A 23,619-nucleotide genomic window follows, 5' to 3' on the forward strand; every position below is an offset into this window, starting at 1 on the left:
TGATCAGTCTTTCACTTGCCCAAAGCAAACAGCATCCTGCAAGGTTGATGGATAGTTAGGTAACGTACTTTGGGATCCTCCAAGGTTAAAAATAAATGTACAAATCTGACAGGGTGAGAAAACTGAAGCAGAAAAAGGTGTGATGCTTACACAAGCATCACTTCCCATCCTCCTTTGACTGAGAGTCTCTCAAACTCACCCATGTTTCCTGAGTCAACCTCCCCTGTGCTGAGCTGCTTTCCTGTTCGGCGAGGGGCACAGCGAACGCACAGGATTCCTCTCTGCCTTTACAAGCTTCCAGTACTCAGAGCCCAATGATTTCTCTGCTCCTCTGATCAGCCGCGTTACGATGCATATTTAAAATAAGACAGACACTGAACTCTGCCTTGCCCCCTGAGGGAAATGCAGCCTCCTCTTTCCAAACTGCCGGTTCAGTGCCGCAGGGAATAGGCGGTCTGGTGTCAGCTTCAATACCGACTCTAAAATGAAGGAAATGCAAACAAAGGGGATGGGAGAGAAGAGAGAGGCAGAGTGCAGAGACACTGGAGGGAAACAGGTAAAAAAAACTTTAGAGAGAGGTGAGTAAAGGAAAAGACAGGAGGAGAAGGCAGCAGCCGCAGCAAAAATAGGCAGTGGCATATGTCTAGCTTTCTTGTACATTCTAAAAGGCAAGTTCTATAGGTGGCCAGAACTGCTCACACGAGGTGGTGAGGAAGATATCGCCTACAGGAATCAAGAGTACTCCATCTTAAAGTACACATGAAATACCCTCAGTTTGAGTTTCGGTCACTGAATGTCACAGAAGAGCCCTAGACCAGTTTACCCCTTGCCTATAGCTCAAATATTTGCTACACACTGCCCTGAACTAACAGACAGCCATCCCAGCACTACAGCGTGGCAGCCGTGCTGGAGCTGAACTCAGCACACTGCAAAACAAAAAGTCTGAAAGTCAGTCAGCAATGCTACACTGCATTCGATCCCAGGGCTTGTAGGTCCACACAGCGCTTCCTGCAGGATGCACTGCCCTACATCCTGACCAACAGGAACAGTAAATGTATCGTGCTTTTAAAGATAATATTCCAGTATTTCCTACAGGTAAATTAGGAAAAGGTAGTTCTGCAAACATCAAGAAAATAAAAATAAAAATCACGTGTATACCTAAAAGTAACTTTGCAAATAATAAGCCCCAAGTGAGAAATCAGGACGTGTTCTTACAGCTCTACAACATGCACTGACAGAAGTCCATCAAGACTGCAGTGGCACTTGCAAAATTTGTGTGAGGATCAAGAAATATTTGCTGTTTCTAAGGCAGTTACCGAGAACACATGCTTGACCAGAGCGAGGCATGCAGTATGGCAAACCAGTACTGATAAAGCCAAGGAAAATACCAACAGAGCAAATGAAGAACAAAGATGGAGCAAGAGCCAAGGATGGTGAAGAAAAGCAGGTAGGACCCAGATACAAAGTTACAGCCCAGAGCCTTGTGGAGCAGTTCAGAGCTACTGAAGAAATTCTTTGACATACCTGGCTGATGGGTTCAAACATCAGTCAGATTCAACACTACCAGAGAGATTAATTACAGGCAGCTACAGATTAATGCACAATCCCTCTGGCCTTTTATCCACATGACAGTATACCAGACTGCTGCGATCTGGAAGACACTTCTCAAGGGAGGATGCCTGCTTCAACCTTCAAGCACCACAACACTCCTGCTTTAATGTTGTCCCTTAAGAAAAGCTTTTCATAGCAGCAGTGAAAGCTTTTTGCACTGAACAGCTGGAGCCAAAGTCGAAGCACAGCCTGGCAGTTTCTTTGGCTGAACAGGGATGCCATGAACCTGAGTCACAGGGAAAAAGCCCACGTTGACAAAGACTTGAGACAGAGGTTCAAGATATTAAGAGTCAGAACTCCAATTTGCAGGATTTACAAGAATACGTTGTACCTTGTCCTGCTACAGCTGCCATCCAGGGATTATCTCCTGCATTTCTGCTCCTTTAAAATATATTTCTCTATAAAGCCTATCAAAGCCGCTATCTTCCCAGCGGGAGCAGACAGGCCTTGCTGTCAGGTCTCCCCAGCTGCTCAGTTTGCTCTCTTCTCCACATGGGATCTCTCAGATCCCACAGTTTACTGAAGTGAGAATTTGGATACAAGAGTAGGATGAGATTTGCTATTGTTATAGCAGATGTGGTTCCCCATACAGTCACTGTGAACGAATCCCTCCTTATAGACTCCTGGGCTGTGTGATCTCACTCTTCCGTTTCTTCACATCCCCCTTTTTTTTCCTCTTATATTACTGCAAACATTTCTTGATTCGACACAATCGACAAGAGAGCACGAAGGAAGAGGCAGACTCTCAGATTGGAACAGCTGGCTTTCTTGATGGCATCACATCCCAAAGAGAGGTAAGGAATCACAAGAAAAGAGACTGCTTATTCTCAACAGCAAACAACTCCACGCCAGAGAAGAAAGCACAGCCCCGCTGACTGTGAGAAAAAGGCAGCAGAGGGATTTTAAATATATTTCACACTCCTTGATGGATCATGCCTGAAGTTTTTGTGGGAAAACAAAGCTCAGAGGAAACCATGCTTCAAAGCCCAGCATTGTACTGACAGGGGCTGAGAAAACTTCATAAACCCGATCCCCTGTCATACCGCCCAAAGCCCACATACAGACCTGTTAACACAACCAATTCCTCAATGCCCTCCGCATCTACCGCTCCCCACTCCCATTAAGCTTTGGAATAAGCTTCTGCCAGTCATGCCAAAGCATGCTTAGGGCTAGATGGATGAGTGCGACCAGCAGGGACTGGAAAAGGTGGTCAGCTGTCACTGACTCTGTCAAGCCCTGAACTGTGACTGTTGGACATGACAGTCACTCAGGTCACAGCCTGTGACCACCCTGGGCACCCACCTGAGCACTGACAAATCTTCAGCTATTTCACACGCTGTCATCTGCTGTGCTGGTCCTTGGACTCACCCATTCCTCTTCTCCCATCTTGACTGTTGCCCTGCCTCAAAACACAGCAGCAAAAGCAAGACAACATAGCAAGAACCTGACAACTAAGCACAGGTCCTGGAGAGCTGCAGAAGGTGCTCAGGCCAGTTAGGATCTGGCCCAAAGCCTGCATGTTCTAAGAGAAACACTGGACTAGACAGCACAGAAAGGAGCGCAGAGAGCATGATGACAAGCTACTTTAAATCCATCAGCTCTTCTCCCAGGTTGCTCACGCTCAACACAGTTATCTTTTATCTTACCCTTAAAATAAAAAAAATAAAAATAAAAAGGAGGGGGGAAATTATGAAAGGACAAGGCTTCCATTTCTCCAAAGTGAACAAGGAAATTATTATGTGAACAAGGTTTTTTTTCTCCAAAGGACAATTCCCAAAAATCAAGGCTATTCACATGCTACAGCACCACCCTCGCTGAGCCCCTCCTACAAAGCTGACCATAGCAATAAAAACAAGTCAGCCCCCAAACATTTAGGCAAGTCAGTTCTGAAGCAGCAATAAGGTGCTTCACAAACAGCAGAACTGAGGTCACTGGGGTTCCTCCAGATTCTCAAGTCAAAGTCAAGTTCCTCTGGGATTAAATAACAATAAAGGGTGAGTCAATACGATTCCCTCTGCACAAGCACCACTGGGGTCCCTTTCCTCCACCTAATTGCCTGCTTTCACAAGGTATACAGGAACTTATTACTTCAGTGCCACTATGCCTCCAAGGAATACTGCTGCAACCTGCCAGCAGGATCAGAGCAAAGCAGAGAGCAGGAGAGGAACCACGGTTACCAGCACACGACATGGTTATGTGAGGCCTGTTTCCTTAGTCAGGATAAAAACCCAGACAGGGCTGCAGGGGAACAGCCAACCAGCCATACATCACAGGGAAATGCCGGCACATTAAACCCAGAACGTTACCTGCGACACTTGAACAAGCTGTGCCCTGCTGTCCAGGGGCTGCTCTGTATACAGCAGAGCTCCTGACCTTCCAACATCTGTTCTGTTTTTATACAAAAGCAAGTCAGGGCCCTGTAATGCAGAACATCTTTGTTGACATTTCAGTCCCCAGGAGAGAAGCTCTCCCTTGGCTTTGCATCAGCCACCTTTGGCTATGTCAGAAATAGCATAGCCTGTTCTCTCAAGCAAAGCCGTTTGCCCGTGCAAAGGTTTCCAGCAAACAGGCAGAAGGTGGCAGCTGGAGAAAGGAGACCTGGGATCACTGCACACAGTCTCACCTTTTATTATTTATCCACATTTACTGAACACAATCTGGCTTTAATCCATCAGTGCAAGAAAGCTGCTAACGCACCTACATGTTGAGAAAGACTTCCCCGCATTTTATGGGGCTCTACTGCAGCAAGCGTCAAGGCTCAGCAAAGCACTAGGAACTGTCTCAGACAGCCCGAGATCCCTCTTGTTCATCTCCCAATCAGCACAAATTTGACACTGCATTATACAAGGAACTTGAGATCTCCAGTTCATGCCATAGCTTTGCGTGCACGCAATCCTCACAACAGCACAAGCTGGAACAGAATATGAGGTCCTCATTTAATAGCTTCTAAAGTGCTTTTTTCTTCTTGAACAAAATAGTACCCCCAGGTGCAGGAGACTTTTGGTAAAGGCTACAAAGTGGGGAATTTATGGGAACATTACACCTGGTCCGTCCTCAGCAACATACCTGTTTCTGCTCCAGAGAGGTCAATTTGGAGCCTATCCAAACGCTGTAAGCTCGGCTTTGCAGAGCATTACGGTGGCCACAGGCACAGCAGAAGCTCTCCATGAAAACTCCTCTAGTGCACCTCAGTCCTCTCAGAGTGTTTTTATCATAGCAGCTCCTGCTGCACACAGCTGGGAAGAATCCCATCTGAATCACCGCATCCAATGCATTTTTCAGTGGCTGTGCACTTCTAACGAGACTTGAGAAGAATTTTTGAGCCTCGGGATACTCTCGAACACACTTAGGCTTGGTACTAAGAGATGATGCATGACTGTTATCACGGGAAGTCAAACGGTACTGCCAGAAACCTAGGGCCTAGAAATACTATGAAGCTTGTTAAAAGGATGATAACCCTAAATAAGCCACCTCTAGCACTACTTAAGACAAAAGCTTTCATCTGCTTCTGCTAATATGGCCTGGGGGAACATGTCCACAGTGTAACCTTGGGATCACCCTTGCTGGCAAACTCAAAGAGGAATCCACAGAACAACTAAATAAAGAAAACAATTCTCCACTTCTATATGAAACATTTAGAGCAGGTAAGGATTGAAGCAGCCTGCAGAGAGAAAGCTGGAAGGATCACTGTGCGCACTCTAACCTGACCAAGAGTTTAAAAAAAATAAAATAGAAATATCATGATCTTCTTTAAACCAACGTCCAATTCGTTCTCAGAAGAGAACAAAATACCTGCAGCACACACAAAGAGTGCAGATGGAGTGGATGTTCAGAGCTCCCAGTCCCCCCATAAAGGAACAATGCAATAACGCTTTACTAACAGACTGAAGCAAGTAACCCTTATCTCCCTGTTACACTGCTCAGTGAAGTAACCCAACAGATGATCTGTTCAGAAAAATAAACCCAGTCTGTGTGGGCAGCAAACGTGGACTGATAAACTGAGAGGGAGAGAAAGCAGAGGCAGGTGGGTAGAGGTAATCGGAAATGACAGAGAGATAAGCAGGCAGAGGGCAAGCAGAGAGCTTGAAGGACAGAGGGAGAAGAGCAGAGATTTTACAGACCACAGGTATTTGAAAAGTTAAATCAACAGCTTTCCAATAGCATTATTTTAAGAATCATTCCCCCTAATATATGCAGGGAGCCAGCTGCTTGCAAAATGACCTTTAAACCCTCCCCACCATACCTTATTAGACTAATTCAGAGCTGGAGGTTGGCTGATCCCGAAATCCACTTACACAGGACAAACGGGCATTCAGCAGGGACAAAGAGCGAACACACTGTCAGAATAATTCAGTCTGCATTTCTGGACACATTCAGGCTTACCACAGCACAACAGCACTCATTTACAGCTTCAGAAACAACTTCGCACAGGATGTTACAGCACCAGCCCACCTCAGGACTACACTATCTCCTTCCCTCATATTACAAAGGTAACAAATTCTAATTGTAACAGGTGTTGGCTGTCCGGACAGCCTCTGAGAATGCTGAGGGTGAGCTCTAAGAGCCTTTCACCAGCTCTTCAAGGCTCCTACAGAGGCCTCCAATCAGAAAATACAAACTACTACCAGGTAAGGAGGTCTGCTGGGCAGAAAGACAGCATCGTAAGGGGATGAAAGCCACAATAATGCAGGCCTGGCTCCAAAAGAACCCTCCCTAAAAAAAATTTAGATCTTGTAATATGAACGCTCCACAGTTTTGGATAGAGATGGCCTGTGGATGGAACATACCAAGCAAGCAGCATCAGGATAACTTTCCCAAGCTGTCCCTTCCAATGTGCCACAGGTCTGATGAAAAACAGATTGGTTTCCTACTAATGCAAGGGCTTGTGTGCTCTCCATCAGCTTCCCAAGGCGGCGCTGCAAAGAAGGGTGAGGTGGAGCAGTCATGTTTGCCTGGTAGCAATTCTTCCACTTGATTAGGGCCAGTGCCACAAGAACAGCCCCCATACATGCTACCTACAGACATATTCAACCGAGTGCTGAAGGCATTAAATCCTCTTAGTTCTCAAGGTATTCAGCCCCAAGACCTGCTAATAAAACAGCTGATGGATGGTGTGTGAAAACAACAAAGTGCCTTCAGCAGGAAGCCATCCTGCACAGACCAAGACCAACAACACGCACAACAAATCTTTAGCTTCCCCAGTTTGTCATGAAGACTTTGGCATCCCAGATACTATTTCCCAAGTTATAGCCAAGTTGACAGAGAAAGGACCTAACATTAGCACTGAAGTTATGGAAGTCAAGGCTATTTTGGAACTTCTTGGGAGTCAGAAGGCATTTGACCACTGACCTTGTGCTTCTAACCAGCAGTTGCTATCGACAGCAATTTCTGTGGATCTGTTTCAATCTAACTTCAGCAGCAAAACACGTAGGTTAAAAATTGGAAATCAACTGCCTTCTGTCCAGGACTGCTTGGTCATCAGTCTCCCAGAATTAATCTGAGTAAGAATTTCCACTTTCAACTTGCCAACACTGTGCTACAAATCTTTTGTGAAGAAGTCTGGCATTAAAGCAGCATGATGTATCACAACACACTCTCACCCCCAAGCAACTATTTCCCATAGTAGATAAACCTGGCTGCAAGCAAGCTGCAGCTCTTGGGAAAACATTGCCTAACACACCACACAGAGAGCAGAGACTTTGGGAGACTCGTTAGATAAAGTATATCCATGTAGATCTCATTATTTCAGCTAATAAAGAAATAATTCCCAAAGACAGAATATCTCAGAGAAACACATTCCTGTCCTGATAGCGCTTGGCCCGATTTTACTTCAAAATTTGATGCCCAACTTCAAATGCACCCATTCAGATCCACCCACTCAAAGACCACATCAGGTCCAAGTCAGGTATGACGTCTCGCTCCTACAGCGCTTTCATTACCTTCTATTTTTCAGGCTGCTTTTAAACAGGTTCAGGCAAACCAAGTTTTAAGTCAAAAGGAGCTGCAGCACAGACCACATTTTTAATGTAACAAAACACCACACAGTCCAACTTCAGAAACTGACTTCTTTTCCTCTTTTAACGTCATTTCCTTCAAAATCATCTGTAAAATATGCACGCTTAGACTAATCTTACCTTTATGTATATCTAAGATTAGAGTCATTAAGCGAGAAATTAGACCCAAAGGCAACTCAGCCTCACTGCAACAATGTCTAAAAGAATGCAAACAATCAAAAAATAGAAAGGCAAAAATAAATACACACGGACTGTGAGTTAAGCTCTAAGACAGCAGATTGTTGTCAAGAGACGAGGGCAGAATGCCTTCCTTCTAGGCTAGGCAAGGGCCACAAGGACTTCATAGCCTGCACGTTCCTTTGCTCTTGACTAAATCTAGAACAGAAGTCCTGAAGCACAGTGAGTTGGGCAAAAAAAAAAAAGCTTTAAACTTATTTATGCTGTTGTTTCTTTTGCAAATGGTAAATTCCAGAATGTACCACGTTTGGGCTTTACGTAATACGTGGACCACAAACAGCAGAGAGTCAGAAAGGTAGCTGGGTTAATAAGTGCTGACAGTTTGCCAGGCTGTGGGGAACATCAGGGCTTGGTGAAGTGCTGAGATACAGAGCAAATAAAGAACTTACGCCTCCAGTTTCATGAATAGCAGGTATATGCAGCAGCCATTTCCATTTTAAGTAGGCCAGCATTTTACTCTGGGACATGCCTCATATATTAAGATGGCGCTTTATGTCCTTTCAGGCAGCTCTATATTTTTAGTTTATCCACTGATGAACTCTTGGGAACCAGAAATGTTGTGCAAGGACCAAAGACCCAACGGAACCAAGAACTGCCACCTTAAAAAAAAGAAACACTCATTTAAACAATAACCATTTCCATTCTTTATAAATAGGAGCAAAATATGGATCGCTTTCACCTTTGCAAATAACAGGTCAGGAGATGCCTACAATGAATCCAATGCTGCTCTGCCTTTACGACTAAATAAACAGCAGCTGCCTGCAGCTTGCGGCCTCTCCACTGATTCCCTTGTGGGGGCCATTTATTGAGTCATAAACTCCTCCGATAGTGTTATCACCACAGCATTTGGACAAATAAAGGTTGGAAGAGAGAAAGATTAAAAAAAGAGAATTGACTTTACAGAGAAAGCAAGAAAAACACTTCACAGATACGTTTGCTTTGAACAAGGGCAGAGAGACGAACGGCAGGGCAGGCATATACCTGGCTGAGGGTATGGATAGGATATCACGCTCCAGATACCAAATACACAGATTTATCTCAAATCACAAAGCTGAACTTCAGAAAGCTCAAACAACCCTAAAGCCTTCCAAGTTAGATATACTGTATTTCAAGTAGCACACCTCGTGAATATATCTTCCCTACAAGGCTTCAATTGCTGAGATTTAGATCTGCAGAGTAGCATTGAGGGAAGCAGAACACTGGCATTTCTCAAGTCACTGTACCTGGGTACGGTTCCCTCATCCACAGAAACTCCCAGCAGGTCTGCACCTCAGTACGCATGTTGACCAATCTGTAAAGCATTCTGCACTCCATCAGGATGGAAACAATTCCATAACAAGAAGCTAAAGATGATCTGAGCTACTTGCAATACAGCCCACGACATCCTGCATCTCCTGGAGCCGATGAGCTTTGGCAGAAAGATTCAGGTCGGGGAAACAACAGCTCACAGCAGGCCAGGCTCCTGCAGGATCCAAATGCTTGAGCGAAGCTATTCCATCAGGAAGGGACACTGCATGACTATCAGCTGCATCTTCTCAGCAATGGTAATGTAGGTCACTGCTCACAGATCAGAAGTAAACTTCAGGCAGAGTTGCAATGCTCTGCTGTGTGTGTTGAATGGAAAATGGGCTTCCATAGAGATCAGTCAAAAGCAGGAGCAGTAAATTGACTATACTTTTTTATAAGAGTCAAAGGTAAAGGAGAATGTAGTAGACTCAAGGTTATGTTAGACATCTACATCTGCTGGAATCTAGTCTGTGCTTTGCCAGGGCTTGTTTGCAAAGCAGAGTGACTCACAGCAAACGAGGGTGAATTTTCCCTGCGCTTCCATTACAAACTGAGTACGTTCACATACAGAGAAGCTGCTATACAATAAACTCACTCACCAGTTTATTACATTGTAATTTCCTTATGAAGACGAGCCCTAAAGCCTCGATAGAAATAGGTTTACCTTTGTCTGTTATGAATAGCAGACTCGTGAGAAGCTGGATGTAGAACAGAGAGAAAAGGCGCAGAACTATGAATGGCTCCTAGCTCAGTGCATGTACTTCCTATTGACAAGGGAATACATGTGTCTGAGTATGCAGCTCTTTATAACTTGCTTTGGCCAGCAGCTCGAGCACAAAAATGTCACCTTAGACCCTCTGTGAAAGAGGAGAACCTGGAGACATTAAGAGAAGAAGAGGGATGCAGTGGGCATTTGTTTGCACACAACTGTAGGAAGCAGCACCGTTCAAAATCCTGACACATGTTAATATGTGGTCACCAGAGGCCACATTTTTCAGGTGGCAGCTGGCCGGAGACTTCCTCACATAACCACCAGTTACATTACAGATTAACCATCCAAACCTCCATGGAAACTCAGATTCACCCACCGGTGTGAACAGGACGTAGAGGAAGCAGAAGGGGTCACAAAGATCCTAACAAAACTTGCACGTGAGTGCACATCCGCAGGGCAGGGAAGCAATTCAGCAGCAGGACCTACGCTTCCAAAAAATGATTTGTTTTCCTTTTCTATCGGGGTCCAAAAAAAGAAATAGCACAGATTTCCACTACCCACTCTCCTTTTCCTTCCACACCCTCCTCTCATTGGCACGAGATAAAACCTCGGGGAAACAGCAGCAGCAATTTTCAATTCTCATTATCTAACGGCAGCAGTAGCTCTTGGTGAAACTTGCGGTCAATAAACTACAGGCAATTTTAAAAGACACAATGGGAACTGCCCCTCCCACAGCTGTCCCATTATCCCAGCTTTTATTAGATTTAAAACCAGCAATTCTTATGCTGTAGCCGAAGTTCTGCAGAGCCACAAAAACAGACCACCAGAAAAGATAAAACACTCCTAAATTAAACAGGAGGCATTACAGCAACACGCTGTGATGTCAGAGGGCTTCGACATAAGCAAAGCTCAGGTTGCAGGGAGCAAGCCAGAGCCCACGAGAACACAAACAAAACTTAACATTCAGAACAAATAAACAGCAAAGCTAGTAAGTGTGTTAGATAGGGAAGGCAGAGAGCAGACGAGCAACAAGCAGAAGAGGATCACTCGGAAGCATCCAACTACAGGCACTAGAAGTTTGGAGTTGAAGGCCTCGGTGTACCTAAGTGGTATAACAGTCACTCGTAGATGGCAATTCCACTGACCTCCTTTAAAGGACTGTTCTAGGATGTGATGCACCGTGCTCTTGCAGTACCTATTTATTTCTGTCCCCTGATGAGTAGAAAACAGCTCTATCACGCACTACAGCAACCTGCTCCACCAAGAGGGCCTGTACAGGAAAGGAGAGCAGAAAATAAACTTCCAAATTTGAGAAATTATTACCGGATATATTTCTGTGGGGCAGAGGTAATTGAGATTGCATCTCACCTCCTGGATGAGAAATGTACACAGCAACAGGCAAAGGGAAATGGGTGCCCAAAGGAATGGTCTCAAAGCAACACAGTAAGGTGGAAGATGCAAGGAATTACAGTCATCCACTATAAGTTGTAATTTTCAACCTAGAAATCTAGAGCTCGCTTTCTCTGAGCCTAATGTATCCATGCCTTGGAGACATTTTACCAGCCATCAAAAAGAACTTGCAGAGAACCAGATGCTTCATTAAAGAATATTCACCAGGCCTTATAAAATCTTTAGTAAAAAGCAGAAGAACAAATCACCGTCGTGCCAGCGAGCTGAAGTCCCACATCCAGCTTTGATTACAACATCCTTCTATAGTAGCAAACAAATTCTGTTTAAAAGAAAAAATAACCAAGAAATCAAGAGATTGTGACCCCTCTTTCCCACATTCCTCCAACCCAAATGAGGAACGTGTGAGACGAAAAGCCATTTGGTAGAAGATGGTGCTAATTTAAACTTAAAGAAAAATAACAGCTTAGATAGGAAAGGGAGGAGGGAGTTGTACGGTCCAGGAAAAAGCACAACAGCTTGTGATCGCTACATATATATCTCAGGAGTCAGAGGAAGCAGTAAGAGCAGCGAGGCAAACTGGCAGGGCTTGAGCCATCCAGGGATAAAGGCAACTACAGGAGATGCTCTGCCTTGCACACATCTTATTTGGGTTTGCACTTGCAAAACCCTCTCGTGCCTGTATCCAGCTGCAAGTTTCAGCTACCTGTGCCTCAATGTCTCTTCCCCCTTCTTAAACCATAGCAAGGAGATTCACTGTCACATTGCCATCACCCACAGCGAGTTCACGTCCTATGCACCGCTTCTTCTGGGAACTTACCAAAAGAGCAGGGAAAAAAAATTTCCCTAAACACTCTAAAACTGAGACCACCTCCAAATTCTTTGGTTTATAAAAAAACATACAAAAAACCAACCCCACACTACACAAATCTAAGCAAGCTCCAAGTTAATAGGATCTTTCACTGCCCTCTGCTGTTACCAGTCATTTAGCTTCCAATTTACTCTTTAATAACGCTGGGCTGGGGCTCAGGGCTGGCAGCATCCCAGACCCTTTCTCAGGCGGCTTGGAGCCGCAGCTTGCAAATATGCTGAAGTTTAATGCAATCTGTCTTCTTTGGTAATCACATTCCACCCGCACTGCATGCAATAAAGATGTATTGGTAAATGCATTTGCTAAAGATATACTCCACCAAAAAGGCTACGAGCCTGATTTACAGGAGGTAAGGTGGAAGCATCAGGTAACAGAGGCTGGCAGCGGATGCACCGACACTCAGCGCACAGCAACAGAGGGCACGGATTGTGCAGCAGCAAAGGCACTGCTTCACTTTAGAGCTAAGAAAGAAAAAGAAACCACATGTTTTGGGAGCTGGGGGCTTTAAAGATATCAGAGAAAAGCCCTTTCCCTGGCAGCTTTAACCTTGCTGATTTGCAGACATACAAAGACCTTCTTTGTAAACAGGAAGGAAAAAAATTCCACCAGGACTAGCAGCAACATTTGGTCTAATATATCCTGACAATTTTCCCATCTCCTTCTGTCGGGCTTCTTCTGGGAGCCGGCTGGCAGCTTGTTTCATGTTATACTTAAATCAGGCATACAGCTTCCCCTCACAATGCTAATGCGACAGAGAAAGACTGCTTCTATGAAATCTCCACCTCCCCCCGCCTTCACATTAATAATCCCAAGAGAGGAATCTCAGTTTTCTGTTCCCAGAAGGCTCCATCCCTTCCCCAAACCAACCCTGCTACAGTCTCAAGACCCCTGAGACATTTTATAACCAAAAAAGAAGTCTGCCTTCAAGGTATATCTGACCCACTGAATTCTCACGTGAGGAACAGCATCCTTTACACTCCAGACATCACCTTATGTCTTATCACATGCATTTCCCAAGACCATAACCTAGCTGTAACATCCGAACGCTTCCTTTTTCCTTTCTCCTTCACCTGCTTTCAAAGTCACAGATTCTTCCAAGGTCCTCGGCAGTCACCGACCTAAGGAATCAACAGAAGCTAGGAGCGCTCTGCATCTCTGAAGGCAGAGCCATAACAGCTTGCTGGACCTCTCCACAACACAAACAGCTTTTAGGAGCATGCGGGGCCCTCAAGAGGCAGCAGCCTTTCAACTTAACAAGTTTTCCGCATGCAGCCACGAAAAGAAGCAAGACTGATAATCGTGAGGTCCTATAATGGAAGCAGGAATGTTTAAAGCCTGCCCAAAACATCGCTAATACTGGCAAAATAGATGTAACTGCCATCTGCAGAACACAGTATCCAAGAAGGAAAAACATGGGAAAATCATTATGATTGACTTTGAAGCTGAGGAGTATCCACACTACTGTTTTGGTAGCAGCTCAGCACCATAGGGGCACTGATGGGAAGGCAGCTGGGACATACCACAATGAGACTGGGCAGCACTGGATCAACGTGAATGGGCAGAAAGTGCATCCTGAGGAAGATTTGTCTCCTATGAACACCCCAATTTGACTGAAAGATACCACAGATCTCCAGAAGAAAACACTATGTAGAACAGTCAGCAAAGCCAGCAAGTATAACAGGGAAGCTTTTATTACCTTCTGAGCAGCACTAACACAGCGCTGATACTCCTTAGCCAGCTCTGAGCATTTGAGCACTTCACGTTGGTTTTCTTGATAGCACTTCAGAATTTCCGACTGCAGACTTGCACAGACAGGATCAGTGTTCCTCCTCCTGTGGGCAAAACAAGAACAGAGAGATGTGCAAAAGGGAGTTTGCAGCCACTGCCTGCCACTTGACTAGTGGCACACACTAATCTTGTGCTGGAGTCACTTAGCCCTAAAACATAAAGCAACCAGAAGGAGCAGCAATCACAAAGTGAGTTAAATGACCAATGTCTTCCAGCTAAAAAATCCAGAGTACTAAGCAGAAAGATGGAATGTATTCTTACTGGGTCAGTGTGGGAGGCTGCTTTACCCACAGACAAAATACCGTGTCTCCTCTGCAGTTAAGAAAATCCAATTTCAAGAGGTTCAATGATTTCCCCAAGACACGCTGGAAATCTTTGAAAGAAGTCAGGAATTCTGGCTGGGCCTGCACCAGATCTGTAACAGGCTGACAAGGAACTGAATGGACTTGTTGAATGAGCTACCCCTACTTACTGAATTCTCATCTACTTAAACATTTCCCCCCAAAATCCAGCCTGGTTGTGAGTACTGCAGTTCCCCCAGTAACTAAACAAAACAAAAAAGGGAATAATAGCAAGACCAGGTATCTGCTTCTTTGTATCTCTGAAGCAATTAGTACTCATGTCCCATAAGTGGCATCGAAAGCTACTCAAGAACAATTACAGATGATGTTCTGAGGCTATCATGTGCATGGGTACATATGGCACATCTTCAGCAACAGCACCAATAAAGGGAAGGTCATTGTAAAATAATCCGAGCCACAATGGCACAAGCACAGTAACAGCAGCATCAGCTGCACAGACAGGCAGCCACAAATTGCAGGAATTTGCAGCACAATTGCCATGGTACATTTCAGCAGAGAACACGTGCTGAGGAGTAGCAGCACTAAGACACTGCCTTCTAAATCATAAATCCACTTAATTCCTTGCATTCCCTGCCTCAGTGTGCTTAAAGAGATCTGTGCTCAAAGATCAAATGCCCCTCTTCTTTCCAAAGCACCTGATGTTAAGGGCAGCCACAAATGCCATACTTTGCTACATTCATTTCCACAGTAACAACAGTCACTCATTCAATCAATAGGGTTTCTCAACCAGGTAGGAAGAAAACATGGCCTATTCCTGAACATCTTTCATTCTCTCATAGGTGAAAGATTTCTAAGCAACAAGATACCTTTAAGCCAGATCATCCAAAAGTATTTTGGAGACCACAGACAGGAATTTCCAAATCACGCTCATTTTGGTAAGGCACTCAGGAAGGCAAACAGAAAGGGCAAAAGAAGAATATAAGAAACCATCTGTACCAGCAACACCATTACTTCCTCAAAACAGTTTGGTTAAGACATACTCCAAGCAATACTTCAGTCCTCAGTCATACCCTGCAACGTACATCAACAGGCACTGCAACAGGTAGCCCAGTGTTGTGGTTGATGCCCCATCCCTGAAGGCTTTCAAGGAGAGGCTGGATCAGGCCCTGGGCAACCTGATCTAGCTATGCATGTCCCTATTCATTGCAGGGGAGCTGGACTAGATGGCCTTTAAAAGGTCCCTTCCAACTCTAAGGATTCTATGATTATAACTAAGAATTTATCAGCAACAATGTGACAGCCACACTCAGAAACACCTGGATCAGAAAGCCACCAAAATACTACATAGACTTCTTTTTCTCCCCCTCTTCTCTAACCCTACAGCTTTTAGACGAAACTTGTTTCATATGCAGTCCCCAGAGGTGAGCGTGCATTTGTAATTTCTATGTTCCACAGCAAATCACCTTTAAAGCCCCTGAAAACCCATATTCCAAAAATCTTCAGATTTTGAAATAGAAAAGGAACCAGAGAGAGCATCAAAAACTCATAATATCGGCATTTTGCTTTGTCACTAACTTTAATATCGCTCTAATCAAATCAGTGAGACTGTGGAAACGACACCAAACAATACCAGGTCAGGAAATACCATCAAATCCCTCAATTCATTGAAGAAGTTAAGACTTTTAAAATTAGGTTTTTCCAACTCAGCCATGTTAAACTGGAGGGCATTTTGTAATTTTCAGGCAGAGGGCTGGGGGAGGGAAAAGGCAGAGCATGTCACAGAGCAGTCTGAATTCACTGGGACCAAACAAGTATCGTGGAGAAGCTCCAGCTATGCACCAGTTGTACCACCTTCTCAAAAGAGATTTAGAGAATCTAATCAACACAGCACAAAATCAGCTGACGTAATTATCGATACAAATCCCACAAATCCATTTATGAGCGCATTCACAAATGAACTGGAAATTCAACAAAACCAGCTAAATCCTACAGAGAATGACGTCTCGCTATGGAGCAGGAAGGCAGTGCTGCTCAGAACTGTCCCTGTGGTGTGACCTATGAAATAAAGAGCCCAGCACAGGGAAGGACATTCTGCACACTCCATGGAGTGTGCAAGTCACCCAAGTCCAATGGAGCACACTTTGGCTTTGGACAGTGGTATACTTAATTTGAAAGGAGGGAGAGCTTTGCCAGCTATACCCCCTTGAACCTCAGCCCACCACAAGGCTATGGGCAGTACCTACCCTTCAGGAAAATAATCATCTCCTGGACACTGCTCTTGGTAAATGCTTTGCTGCTGGAGGGTTTTAAACAATGAAGGGGAAAGAACGTGGTGGAGAAGAAATGAGGTTTGAATACAGAAAGAGCAGAGGAACAGTAAGCTTTGACCTTTCTTCTAAAATGGGTCACAGTTTTAAAGCGTAATATGCTACGACCAAGAAAGGCAGGCAATTAGCCTCTGTCTAAAATAAAATGCATTGCAATTGCTACTGCTATTATGAAAACAGATGCAGGAGGCTCATTTACAGCAGCTTGAAAAAAAGGGAGGTAAAGGAAAAGGTCTGAGCAGGAGGGCTAGGAAAATACCCACAGACAAGGAACTACAGGAGTTGAGCTCTGACAACTCCCCGGATATAAATGCAGGGCATACAAAATATGAAAGATTAAAACAATAATACATGATCAAGGAAGAGGAAAGGAGAAAAGATTACAGGTGGGGGAAAAAAGGATTAATCTAGAAATAAAACTCATTAGCAGTGCCTCCCCAGTCACAGTGGAGAAAATCCTCAGCTTCTCTGCCATGCAATGAGACAGAAGGCTACGTACATTTCAGATCTTCCTCTCCCCCTCCTGCTGAAGGATCTAAATCAGCTCTTTGGCTGGAAAAGAAGAGATGGGTTTTCTTAAAATGAAACAAAGGGCGTCCTTCTCCCTGCTATCCCTTGAGGTAAGGTGGAACGAATGTGATCCTGCTGCTGTTTGACACACCAAGAGTTACCAAATCCTCTCTATCACTGCGTATTCCCTTTACTTTATTTAACAAATGAAATCTCATCAACTTATCCTTCTTCTATTATCACTGCTGACATCAATCTGATAATATTGGCTTGGTGTGGAATCGTGCTATTATATGTCCTCTTGATATTTAATTTAAGAGAAACGTCTGCAGTGGGGTGAATATGTGAAGCAAGCTTTTTATTACTGGCAGCAGTAAGGACGCTGGGAGTGAATTAGACATTCATCTTAGTCAGGGCCAATCTACTGGCTCAGAAGAGGTTTTCTTCTTAACCCTCTCCTAACTGTTCAACAGTGGCAGGTAACGGCTGCTCCAGTCAATAACTGCATTCATTTGTCTTGGCAAATTCACTTCTATGTGGATATAAACCCCATGAAGAAGCGCTGAGCATCTGGGAGGTTAAAGCAAGGTTCTTCAAGAATTTCCATCGTAAGTGCTGCAGTAGTGTGTAGAGTGCTGGTCTAAATGTCCATCAATTAATCAAGGAGCCACAACGGCTCTCAAAGACAAACACACAAACTTATTTCAAGAACCGATTTAAGGCAGTATCATCAGTACACAGATCCCACAGGCAGGCTTCAAACACAGCACAATGGCTACCAGCTCGTTGCTGCTGACAGCTTCCACTTTTGGAAGGAGAATTATGGGCTTAGTACTGGAAAGCGAGGGAAAGCTGTAAGATGTGTATGCATTTGCTACTATTTCCACCCTGATGGAAAAAAAAAAAGTCAGACTAGCCAAGTGGAGATAGAACTTGAAAGCTTTAGGACTTGACAGCTTCTTAAACTGGTCCAAAATCCACAGAGAGTACCACGCCGTCACTTGGCTTTACTGGGTAGAACAGCAATCCCAGATGGAATTAGAGGCAAGATTCTCTTTTTACCTTTTACTCTGGGAAACCATTCAAGCCAAGAAAAAACACTTAAGACAGAGAGTGAAGGTATCTAAACCTAGACATCTAGATACTTCTACTCAAAGCAAAAATCAAAGACGCCCAGGGTTTCTTGTACAAGCCGACTTCAGAACAACTTGCTCTGGTACAGAAGCCGCCTAAATGGGGCAGCAAACTCAAATTTCCTGTGGGTTGCAGAACCCAATAACCAGATTAGCTACTTTCCGCTGCACTATTCAACTGCAACCAGTGTCAGAGCTAACCTGAACAAACCACATTAATCACCACTGTAACTACAGTGCAGCCAGCCTCAGAGGTCAGCAATGAGGTACACGTGCTGCACTGAGAGCAAAGCGCAGCAGCAGTTCCTGTGTCAGAAAGGAATCAGAGATGTGTCAAATAGTTGGTTAGCATGGCTGTATATCCAGGGTATACCAGTTGTATTTCAGACTAAGCTCAGCGATGTTTGGTCACATGGAAGCGGTGTGCTGCACCGTACATACACAAAACCACTAAGTGGTTAACTGACCTGTAAAACTGCATTCTCCCTTGGGTAGCAGTTGGCTCTGATGGCTCCTCTTTAACATGTCAGGAAAATAACTCCAGACAGATGCAATACACAGTGTACAGAAAGGTTCCATCCTCACTCATTACTGCATCCTTGACATTTACAGCAGAAAATTAAACACAATTGAAGCATTTCATTCACATATAACAAACTCATCAGCACAGAACAAACAGCCAAGAAAGCTAGCTTCCATCGCAGGATGCTGTGCTATCACAGAGCAAACACTGTGGCCTCGCTACAGCCTATAGGATTCCCTGACCCTGCATGTCAACTTGATAACATGGCTTAAATGAAAGGGCAGAGTCACTTCTCTCACCAAACAGCAGCAAAATAAGAGATGGAAGATTCCGAATGGATTATCAACCAGTTCTATTTAAGCTACATAACCAAGCATAATCTAAATAAACTCCATGCCTCACAACAATGAACTATTACCATCAGGAAGGAAATACCTCTGATGAGACTCACGCATTCAAAACACCACTCAACAGCTTTGCCACCAATCTGCATGAAATACTCTTTGTAGAAATAACTACTGCATAAAGGACGTGGATTAAAAGGAAAGGTGAAGCCTCATGACAATTTTCTTAATAGGGGCGCTACCGCCCCATTTCAGCTGTGGTAGTTTTATTCCTAAATCCTTCCCTTATGTCTTTTCATACTGTCTGCAACACACTACTGCACAGTGCAGCATTTCCTCTCTCTTTCTCCCTCTTCACAGCTGCACTTCACTAGCAGGTCACCGGTTTCTCTTTTCCCCTACCTTGTCCATGGAAATGCCTAATGAATACATATTTATGCAGTACTTCAGTTTCCATGCAGCTCTGTGATCCTACAAAATTTGTCACTCAAACACTTCCCAATCTCCGCTCCTCTTTTGACAGCTTGTTTGAAGCTGTCACACAAATCCCCATTGCAATTTGTGCACTCGGTGCACCCGCGTCCTTTCCAGGACAGACAACTCCTTCCCTTCCAATCACAGATGCCCAGAAGCTGTTCTGAAATCATCTTCTGCGTAGCTAATTAGATTCTATCACTGAGAACAAAAAAGTTAAAACAAGAGTCCAAATCTCAACAGAGTCCACAACTTGTAGTGTCACTGCGCTGCTGGAACTCCTTCAGACAAGACTGTCTAACCTGACCACGTTTTCCTTAGGAAACAACAACAATTTCTAAACACTCAGACTGAGGTGGCACGTACTACTTCAGAGCTTTATATAACACCTAATTTTGGAATGCTCACAGAAGTCAACAACAGTGTCTCCATTCCACTGATGAAACTCGTGCAAAGAGGTTGTGTGACCAGTGCAGCACAGGTTCCAGTTCCGTATCTCACATTTCAACACAAGGCAGACTCTTCTCCCTCCTACATGGTTTAACCTCATATGTGAGGAGCCATTTCCCATTAGAGCAATAGACCACCCAAAAAAACTTCAATTTATATTTACTTGTACAGATGCAGTTTCTACCACAATTAAACTGGCTTTCTTAGCAGCATCCCTATGGCTGTAGGGCCTGGTGGTGGGTTATAGGTGACAACTCCCAGCCAATCCTGCAAACCCAATCACTAATCATCCCTATTAGCATTCCGCATGGCAGATGGCAAGCAATGTGAAATAATGAGAGATTTCTCCCCACAAGTGGATAATTCCAGTGTACATGGATGTGAATTCTTTACCGATTACGATGGTAGAATACCGAGTTACAAGAAACTGTCAGTTTGGAAGATGAAAGGAAAACTACAGCCTCTTGGCTGCCTTGCCAAGAGATACAGAAGTTTACAGAACTGGATCTCCTGCCCACAAAGCCATGCACCATTTTTTGCCAAACTACTAAAAGTTGACTAGCAAAGATGAAGCCTAAAGTTAGCAGCAAAATGGTCTCTGGAAGCCAAGCAGGAATGAGTCAGAATCTTGTTGCTGGAAGGAGTTCTCTGAATCAGAAAGGAAGCTGGCTCAGCTCCCACAAGGCAGAAAAGCAATATAGCAAGCAATAACTGAATCTGAAAACAACACACAGCCCAACAAGTGACCCGAATAGGGATTTTGTTTCTTAAGATAAAAAACATCATCTAAAAAACAGTTAAGAACTCAAGTCAGGAAGTGAATGCATGCAGCATCAACCCTAAATATTTGGGTTGTGATAATGCTGTGATGTCAGGCTTTGCTGGGGAAGCTTCTGTTGAAAGAATGTTGGCCCCATCTTTTTAGGTACATGAAATCCCCTCCTAAAAATACTCTTACATAACGGAGTATCCGTTATGCTAATTTCATATAGCCACAAGACATGAGGGACAGACACATGCAGTAATTCTTTCCTATGTGAGATGATCTTGTAATGATGTCAGACTGCTAAGGAAATGTTCTTTTCAAAAAGAAACCCTGGCCACTCATTTAAACAGCAGTTATTTCCCTTAAACGTCACTCAGCACTGCACTGAGTCCTTTTAGTTACACACCGGACCACACAGAGGGGAACTGCTGATGGACAAAAACACAAACCCAATAGGATGCTCTGCACTGACAAGAGGGCTACAACCTGCTGAAGATGCAGAGACAGAAGAGAACGAAGCCACCAGCATTAAGGGTTCAGGCAGCATCTGAAGCTAAACATCCACCTCATTAAAAATCCCCTTCTTTGCACATGCTCTAATCGTCAAAACCACAGTGCCCCCTTCTCAGCATGCTGTGCCATTTGCTGAGCACTGACTCAGCAAGATCCCCATTAGGCAGCCCCTCATCTCCCAGAGAGCAGCAGGAATGGTGCTTTCACAGAGGAAGGGGGTGGGGAGGTTGGGATTGCTTTTAAATAAATATTATTCCAAGAAGTTCTCCAAGAATTGAAAGAAATCCTTACAAAAATAACTTAGATAATGCAGGCAACACACAAAACACCTCAGGTAAGTTAATGAGAGCACCGCCTACCTTGAGCTGCTCCGCTGTATTGTTAATGGCACTCACGGTCAGGTTCAGCCCATGGGAACACAACGCTGAGATGGTTTCTCTGAGGAACCTCATACTTGCCTTTGGTCTCTCCTATCATCCCTCCAGGAGGAGGCTGACTCAACAGCAAAGACATTTTGCACAAAGCATATAATCCCAAATCAGGAACACAATTACTGTTCAAAATAGCAGCATTGCCCTTGAAATCACTTGTTACTGAATTAATGACCAGATTGAACGGAGTGTTACCTCAACTTTGCTTTAGGCTCCTAATTAGTAAACAAGTCATTAATTCACTGGTAACAAGTGGTTTCTCAGGCATTATTGCTTCTGACATCTTTAATTCACCACTCTTTTTGGAAAGCTTCCCCCAACAACAGTAGCCTCCATCCTTTACAAAGCAGCCCCACGTCCCAACCTCCAGCACACCATGCACCACACATGCAGGAGGACAGGGGCAGAAAAACCTGGAGTGAGCTCGCTTGGATCATTAATTGATAATCATGATACCTTTTCCTAATTGAAGCCAAGGGGAGCACAGGAGCTCAGGCTCAAAGACCGTTCAGACTTCAGCACAGACATGCCATTACATCTAAATTCTCAACAAAATACTACAAAACTTGGGGAAATCTTTATTCCACCATCCAGCGGAATGTGCGACTGCCAAACCAAGGGCAGTGATCTGCTTTTATCTTCCCTGCATTCCCCAGAATGAAGAGTTTTGAGCTGAAATCTCTCATGTACTCCAATGCATAAACTACGTTTGAGTTTTAACAGCTGCACAAACATCCACACTTTTGAAAACAATCTGGATTTGGCCTGCCAACAAACCCTGATGTAAGAGCTTTATAATGGCAACATTACTGCAGAATACAAGTGCTTTCCATGTAAAAATCGATAGTAATAGAAACATCCCTAATAGACTACAGGGAGTCTTTGGCACCTCTTCCTTTGCTACTCAGGTTTTATTTCACAAAGTCCTGAGTTCTACCTATGTACCTTTGAAGAAATACTCTTACAATTTTGAAACGATATTATTAATATTTCACACCAGTTTTTCAGCACTAACAGAACTGCAATCTCAGTTCATTGGTCTGATTTATTATTCATTCCTTGACATGCATAAAAGGAAAGATGATACTGTGAACAGCAGAACAGCACATCATCGTACTAAGTGGGCAAAAGGAAAGCCTTCCTTCCAAACAGCAGCTTAGTAATCCCCAAGAAGAGGGTTTCGGAAAGAATACACAGCAGTTGGATAATGCATGCAATCTAATACGTTTTTTTAACTGAAGATCAGTCCAAAAAAGGATAATCTGGCTCAGCTGGAACATTTGCACAACTCTGTTACACATATTTGACTTTTGTCACCACAAACCATATTCCTAAAGTAGGAGGGGAGCAACACAACGCCTGGAAATCAATGCACCGGCAGACAGTTGCTTAACAACAGGCCTTCCAGAATTAGTAAAGAAAATGTTTACACACTAATGTAAATGAGTCAAAATCATTTTCAGTTCCATTTCACAAAGTCCCAAAAGCCTTTCGTCCAGAAATACACCATATGCAATGGCACAAAGTCAAAACTGACCCACCTACTCTCTTACCTGTTGTTAAAATAACCCTGCGGAAAATAGTCTCTGCCAGCAATACTCCTACCGCCCATAAGAACCAACTTCATCAATGTGAGAAACAGCAAAGCTTTGACTAATAACCCATCTCTTTATTTAAAGCTTACACGGAGCAGACTAGCCACAGACAGAGCAACCAGCAACACAAACCAAGCACTGAGGGAAGAACAGAACCGGGCTGGGGCAAGCATCTTGGGGGAAGATGTAATCACTGCAGTCGGTGTGCAACAGCACTGTGCTGAGATAAGGCTGAGGACAAGCTCTAAGCACTAATCACAGCTTTTTATCCCTGAAAACTCTTAAATCCCTATTGCAAGGGCTCTTAATTTCAAGGCTGAATTA

At 44.0% G+C, this 23,619-nt stretch overlaps 1 protein-coding gene across 8 annotated transcripts in view; it reads right to left on the reverse strand.

Annotated features, from left to right (window-relative positions):
- CHCHD6 (coiled-coil-helix-coiled-coil-helix domain containing 6) overlaps positions 1-23,619 on the reverse strand; it is a 100,575-nt gene that overhangs the window by 18,476 nt on the left and 58,480 nt on the right. For 4 of the 8 annotated variants that reach the window (XM_072347316.1, XM_072347312.1, XM_072347315.1 and 1 more), the window contains one exon: positions 13,836-13,971. In XM_072347316.1, the coding sequence (XP_072203417.1) occupies positions 13,836-13,971 (136 nt within the window). Of the gene's footprint in view, positions 1-11,006; positions 11,132-13,835; positions 13,972-23,619 lie in introns of all 8 variants that reach the window. The other 4 variants (XR_011905120.1, XR_011905119.1, XM_072347313.1 and 1 more) reach the window with 2 other exon arrangements.

Source organism: Excalfactoria chinensis, chromosome 12 (assembly GCF_039878825.1).
Source record: "Excalfactoria chinensis isolate bCotChi1 chromosome 12, bCotChi1.hap2, whole genome shotgun sequence".
In the NCBI taxonomy this organism is placed as follows: Eukaryota; Metazoa; Chordata; class Aves; order Galliformes; family Phasianidae; genus Excalfactoria; species Excalfactoria chinensis.